Raw genomic sequence first — 7,068 nt, 5'->3', positions numbered from 1 at the left:
CGGGAATCGAACTCATGCGGAAGCGGCTTTAGATTCTCAGTGCAGTGCTTTAACCCGTTGCGCCACCAGGGAGGGCCTAATCTTTGAATTTTTAAGTGAAAAAAGGAACTTTGGTTCATATTGCTAAATCTCATTTTCTTAATTATAATTTTGAAATAATATAAAGAAACATTTAAAGAAATGCATGTAACCTAGTGGTATGGAGTAGACACTTGGATAAATATATTACTTTCATTCTGCTGTAAAGTTATAGTGGTGCTGCCGAGTTCCCACTTAGTCGGTACTCAGTTTCCTCATTATTAATGTCTTATATTAGTGTGGTCTTTTTGTTACATTTGATGAACTTATATCAGTACATTATTAGAAACTAATTTGAGACTTTGTTCAGATTTTCTTAATCTTACCTAATTCTACATCCCCCCCCCCAATTTTGTACTTTGCAGTTTAACATGGTATAAGCAGAAACTAAAGAAACTCTGCTTAGTATTTGCCATATGAAATAGTATAGAATATTTACTGCCTCTGCCATATTCTTTAAATGTGAGACATGTTTTATTTGTGTGACTCCTTTCATTTTAGCTTCCGAGGAAATATTTCGGTAAAAGCAGTTAAAAAAGAAGTAGAAAAGAAACTACGATGTCTACTTGCTGATTTACCACTGCCCCCTGAGCTCCCAGGAGGAGATGACCTTTCAAAGAGCCCAGAGGAAAAGAAAACATCAACACAGTTACATAATAAAAGGAGACCTAAGTATGTGCTTGCTTTTCTACCTGATCTTAAATTGACCATTGCGATTTTGTGTGATCATAAAATCTTGAAGCATAAAATTAAGATTTATGATAATAAAAAGTGTATTCTTTCAACTTAAGTGTATGAATAAATTAGTTTTGAAGAAAATTCATAATTGCCTACGTACATATTTTAAAATAACTAATAAAACTAAGCTTCATTTTCCCTTATAGCTTGTAATGTATTGCTTTCTTGGGGTAATAGTGTATGTATTAAAGAAAATTTACATAATTAAGATACTTAAATAACATAGACAAGGAGGTCGAAGTCAGTGAGCCCAAACAAAACTTACAGTGGGCAAGCTACTGTGCTTTCCTCTCCTTTTAGTTCCATTTACATCCATAACTATATGTAGTCTTCATTTTGCAAGAGTTAGTGTAGAAGAATTGAAATATGTATCTTAAACTGGCTTCAAGTAAGTGCCTAGAGATAAAACTTTTCCTGAAAACCTTTTTATCAGTTAAGGGAGGAGAATGTTGATTTCCCTTTTTTTTTGACTGCCACTTAACCAAGGGAAAGTGTAGACTGAGTTAGATCTGATTTTACAGTTACTATTCGGATAGTGCCTACTGTAAGGCTATGAGGTGATTTTTCTAGTATAGAGTAGAAACCTAGAAACTTTTAACATAGTGTCTTCTGAAGGTTTTCTGTTACAAAACTTAAAAATACTATAAAATTACTTTTCTTTTTGAAGAATGTGAAATATATGTCTGGCACACATATATACATATTCTCTGTATAGCTCCCTGAGGATTGATTTTGTATTAGACTAAAAATCTTTCAAGAGTTTTCTGTTTTTAAGATGATTTCATCTAGCCTAAGTCTAAATTTGTTAGTAAGTCTTATAGTTAGACTGCTTATAATAAGCAGTATTTATTATCTAACTTTCATTTTTTTTGGAAAGGGGATATATGTATTATCAATGAATGAAAAAAAATTTTTCTGGAGATTGGTTAGAGAACTTGATTTTGTACTTGTGTTGATTTGAAAAATATATTTTATTTCTGAAGTTTCATGTAAGCGATACCTTTTCATTTTTCAGTTTTAAGAGTTACTGTATGGAAGAGTTAGTACGGAGAAATGATATCTTGATTTTTAGGATAACTTATGCCACATCACTTTTTTCTTTTATGTGATAGGATATATGCAAAGATGGGATAAATAAAGGATATGCGGGTGGAAGGTAGATAATTATGAAAGTCAATTTGCTTGATTGTATATAAAAACTTGAGAACTATATTTAATAGAATATGTGGGCCTCGCTATGGTGAAATCAAAGAAAAAGATATTGACTGGGGAAAACGCTGCGTGGATAAATTTGATATCATTGGAATTATTGGAGAAGGTACCTATGGACAAGTTTACAAGGCCAGGGATAAAGACACTGGTAAGAATGGCAAATGCTTTGGACCTGTGGAATGTACTTCAATATATGTTTTTCATCTATTGTATAGCTTTAAGAGTTAAAAAAAAAACACACACACAGCTAAATTAGAATTTACCATACTTTTATTTCATCTTTTTATTTTTATTTAGTTATGTACTTATGTGAGATAGGATAAAAAAGTGTGTGTGTGTGTGTGTGTGTATGTATTTTTTTTTTAATGTGTGATGTTTAGTAAGATCGAATTTAGGTTCCTTTAAAGCTGAATAAAATGTCTTGATCTAAATAAGTCTTAGTAATAAATTTTATATTAAACCTTACTTTAATGCCTTTTTTAGGCCACCATATTTTTTCCTGTAGAAATTGCCCTTTATTTGGAAGTCAGATTTTGTAGTTTTAATTTTTTTAGAACATAGTTAAGAACCTAAAAGTTAAAAGTAGAAACTCCTGAAGGCAGTTGCAGCCTAGAGTAGTAGTATTTGTATTGTAATATTTACTTACATAGATACTTCTTAATATAATAGATAATTGTATTTATAGGGTACTATATAAATCTATAATACCTGTGTATTAAGGAGATTAAATTATAATTTAAAGTGCTTAATAAAACGATTACTTTTAGGTTTCCATGAAAAAGGAATTAAGTAAGGTTTAGGGACTAAATGGTTACAACATTCTTTGGAAAACTTATAATTATGAATTCCTCTTTTTCTCCTAAGAAGTAAAATGAGCAAGCCTTTATTATAGTGTCTTTTTTCTTGTAATCAGATTTGTGTGTGCTTTATATAATATTTAGATTTTTTAAGACTTATTTTTATTTATTGCATACATGAACTGGTGTGTAGGCTGGAGGCATGGGAGGCTAGGGGGTAAGAGGATTCACCAGAGACAGAGTGGGGAGCCCAATAGGGGGGTCTACTGAAATACACTGCTGAGGAGAGCAGTGGCTAGCCAGGAGAGGTCTGCTGTGCTATGTGTGTCAACTCTCTGGCTTATCGAACTCATGCCACAATGGTTGGTGATTGCTTAACATGGCTTAGACTTTAACCCCTGCACCATCAGGTAGGCTCTAATATGTAGATTTTATTTGATATAATACTCATATAAAATATGAAGCCATATAGTGAGACCAACACATTATTTTTGAGACACCTAACCCTGAATTTGAATCCCACTTTCATTACTAGGTAGCTAGGCAGCTAGGTAGCTTTGAGCAGGTTAATTGTCTAAGTACATTTTGTCACCTCCGCAATGTCTAGTATTTTTGTACTGGTTGATAGAGACTTTATGCACATACAGGCATTAATTGGATATGATATGTTTATTCTCTCAATTTTTAAAATGACAGTGTGATTTAGTTATTTTTTGTCATTTTTTAGTTTTCATTCAATACATCTAGGAGAGCATGAAGTAACAACTTTTTAAAAAGACTTTGGAGCCTCCCTGGTGGTGCAGGGGATAAAGACAACACTATCAAAACTATCACCAGCCACTGCAGCATGAGTTGGATTGCTGGCCAAGGAGCTAACCCACATTGCTTAGTAGACCTCTCCTGTCTTGCCTGCTGCTCCCCTCAGCAGTGTTTTCAGTACTTCTGCCTGTTTTGCTCCCCACTTTGTATCTGGTGAATCTTCTCATCCCCCTACACACTAGCTCTTGTATGCATAAATAAGTAAATCTTAAAAAAAAAAAAAAAAGATCTACACTATTCTTTCCAACAGTTGAATAGTATTCCAAAGCGTGAATAAATACCCTTTCATTTATTTGGCCAGACTTATTTTCTTGAACCTATTTCTTGACTTATCTTCTTGAACTATACCGTTTGGTATATTTTGTGGATTTTAATTTAATAGGTAGAAACAAATTATAAATAAAATAAAGTAAAATTTAAGAAAAACTGTCTTGGTTTTGTGAACTGGTAATTGATTTAATTTAATCTTCTAATAGGAGAAATGGTAGCCTTAAAAAAAGTACGTCTAGATAATGAAAAGGAAGGCTTTCCTATAACAGCAATTCGAGAAATTAAAATTCTACGGCAGCTTACCCACCAGAGTATTATCAATATGAAGGAAATAGTGACGGATAAAGAAGATGCTTTGGATTTTAAGAAGGATAAAGGTATGTATGCAATTTGAAAAAAATATAACAATTTTTAGACTCCTGGTGCTGACAGTTTACTGACGTTGTTATAGGTACTAGTCAATTGATTAATCATTAAATAAATAAAATTACTGTCTTCATATCAAACTACTTTTAAATACAGTCGAAGAATATTCTTCTTTTAGTCACCTTAGTAAAGATCAAAACATAATTATCAGTATTAGTTAGTAGTTTTCTTTGAGTCACATTGTATACCTTTAGTCTTTTATATTTTAGTGACTAAGAAATAGGTTATAGTAGTACCAAAACAGTAACTTCTAGCTCATAAAATTCGGGCTTGGCAAGTCTAGAACAGATGGGAAATTACAGTTAAACTAGCTAAAAGGAATAATTATGGATACAATTTCACCTTTTTTTTTTAAAGATTTATTTATTTATTCATACAGAACTGGGGTACAGGCCAGAGATGCGGAGGGTGAGAGGATTCACCAGGGACAGAGTGGGGAGTAGAACAGGCAGATCAAGGAAGCACACTGCTGAGGGGAGCAGCGGGCGGGTCAGGAGAGGTCTGCCTCGCCATGTGGTCACTTCCAGGGCAGGCGGGGATCGAACTTTTGTGGAAGTGGTTTAAGCTTCTTTGTGCTGTGCTTTAACCCGCTGTGCCACCAGAGAGGGCCAATTTCATCTTTTTAACTGATGCTTCTTTCCTTAGTTTTTATCTAAGTTCCATATTACCTTGACAATTTTATTTGGCTTTTCTTTATTTTTTTAATTAATTTTTTGTTGTGTAGTAGACAGGATGATGGTTTGACTTGATTTAGAATGTCTGGATATGATAATTTACGAGCAGTGTGATTTTAATTAGCAAGTCCTTTAGCTTTTCTGACTGTCTATTATAGGGAAACATTAATTCACTTTCTCTGTAATAAGAATTAAAGTAAGATTATACATGAGAGTTGTGTACAAGTGTTACTTGTTATCATTAACCTTGTTAGTGTATTTTCTTTTCTTCAACATATCCTGAACCTCTTGCTTTTTTGAACTTCATAATTATTTCTAGTATAATTATATTGATTTGTTACCTGTTTTTTCTCCAGTTGAAGATAGAAACCATCCCTGCTTTATTCATTTGCTATACTTTCTACCATGGATTGTGCTAAAACAACTGATTGCTGAATGAATGAATTTATTATAATCCTTTCCATACTTTAACAATTCAAGTAACAGTTTTAAAAAGACTGCTACCTCCAAAAGGGCATTCTTAATTCCTTCTATTTGATTTATGATCATCATTTACTTTCATTAACAGATACACATTCCCTGGTGTCATCATTTTTTTTTTCTTTTCTTTTACTTTGACTCCTTCACAATGCCAAGCTCTGTATTTTACTGATCACACATTTTCTTGTGTTTTTATTTGCATGTTCATTTTCCCTGTCATAATCCTATTTGTAATTGGATGAGTTGTGATGCCAAAAAAAATGTCTTACTATGTCAGAAGCTACACTTAGGTGTCACTTATTAACTATATTAAAGCTTGTGAGGGAGTGTACAATTAAATGTAATTGTTTAGAAAATATTTTATCAACATAATTTTATTAATGAATCATTAATACCAATTTTTTATTGGAGGATGACATATAACATTAATTTCAACAGCATAATGGTTCCTTATTTGTATATATGCAAATTGATCACTGCAGTAAAGACAGTTAACATTTGTGATGAAATTAGTGATTGTTGATTAAAACTCTTGGTAACTTTCAAATATACAATAAGGTATTATTAACTGTAGTCATTAGGCTTATATTACAACCTCATGACTTTTTCTTTATAAAGGAAAGTTGAGCTTTTTGACTACCTTCACCCATTTTGTCACCTTCCCTACCCCCCATTTCTGGCAACCACCAATCTGCAGGAGTTTGGTTTTTGTGTTTTTTAGGTTTAACAAATGAGAGATGATATAGTATTTATCTTTCCTTGTCTAACTTCACTTTGCATAATGCCTTCAAGGTTGTCACAAATGATAAGATTTCCTTCTTTCCTATGGCTGAATAATACTCCACTCCATACACATTTTCTTTACTCATTCATCCTTCCATGTAAATAATGCTGCATTGAGCATGGGAATATAGATATATTTTTGAGCTAGTGTCTTAAGTTCTTTGGGTAAGTATTTTTAATTTTTGAAGAGCCTTCATACTGTTTTCTATAGTGGCTATGTACCATTTTACATTTTCACTAACAGTGCACAAGAGTTTCCTATTCTCCATATCTGCACCAACATTTATTATTTCTTTTCTTCTTGGTAATAATCATTTGAACAGATGTGAGGAGATTTTCTAAATAAATTTGTTGATTTTGATGGGAATATGATGATGCAGCATAATTTGGTAAAAAGAATCCTTTGATTCTAATCCTGAACATGAATGCTAGCTATATAATTTTATTACAATTGTGATTGCTAACCTGGAGTAGAAAGATAGTCTGAGCATTTTAATACTGTATATTAGAACTCATAAAATTTTAAAAATGAAACTGAAATAAATATGAAAACATAAAGATCCAGAAAAGTTATAAATTTATAAAAATAATTACATGTGCATGATGACACATGCCATTGGCTGTATGAAAAGAATGTCATAAAATTTCTTAAACTTGACTCTACTTAAAAATGGGGGGGAAATCGCAAAAATTATTAATAAAATGTTATTTTATCTTATAAAAGAAGTTATTGTTTTAAGAAAACAGAGGTGTATATTGTCACCAAGTTGTGAGTTTATTTTTGCGCAGGC

The 7,068-nt window shown here is 32.2% G+C and overlaps 1 protein-coding gene across 2 annotated transcripts in view; it reads left to right on the top strand.

The window, feature by feature from the left end:
* CDK13 (cyclin-dependent kinase 13) overlaps window positions 1–7,068 on the top strand; it is a 68,150-nt gene that overhangs the window by 25,236 nt on the left and 35,846 nt on the right. For both annotated transcript variants that reach the window (XM_004676656.2, XM_004676655.2), the window contains exons 3-5: window positions 580–750; window positions 2,037–2,176; window positions 4,121–4,291. In XM_004676656.2, coding sequence (XP_004676713.1) covers window positions 580–750; window positions 2,037–2,176; window positions 4,121–4,291 — 482 coding nt within the window. The remainder of the gene's footprint in view (window positions 1–579; window positions 751–2,036; window positions 2,177–4,120; window positions 4,292–7,068) is intronic.

The sequence above is a fragment of the Condylura cristata genome, unplaced genomic scaffold, assembly GCF_000260355.1.
Source record: "Condylura cristata isolate star-nosed mole 26May11 unplaced genomic scaffold, ConCri1.0 scaffold00005, whole genome shotgun sequence".
In the NCBI taxonomy this organism is placed as follows: domain Eukaryota; kingdom Metazoa; phylum Chordata; class Mammalia; order Eulipotyphla; family Talpidae; genus Condylura; species Condylura cristata.
The sequence above is the reverse complement of the archived record's forward strand: the minus strand, read 5'-3'. Positions and strand labels throughout refer to the sequence as shown.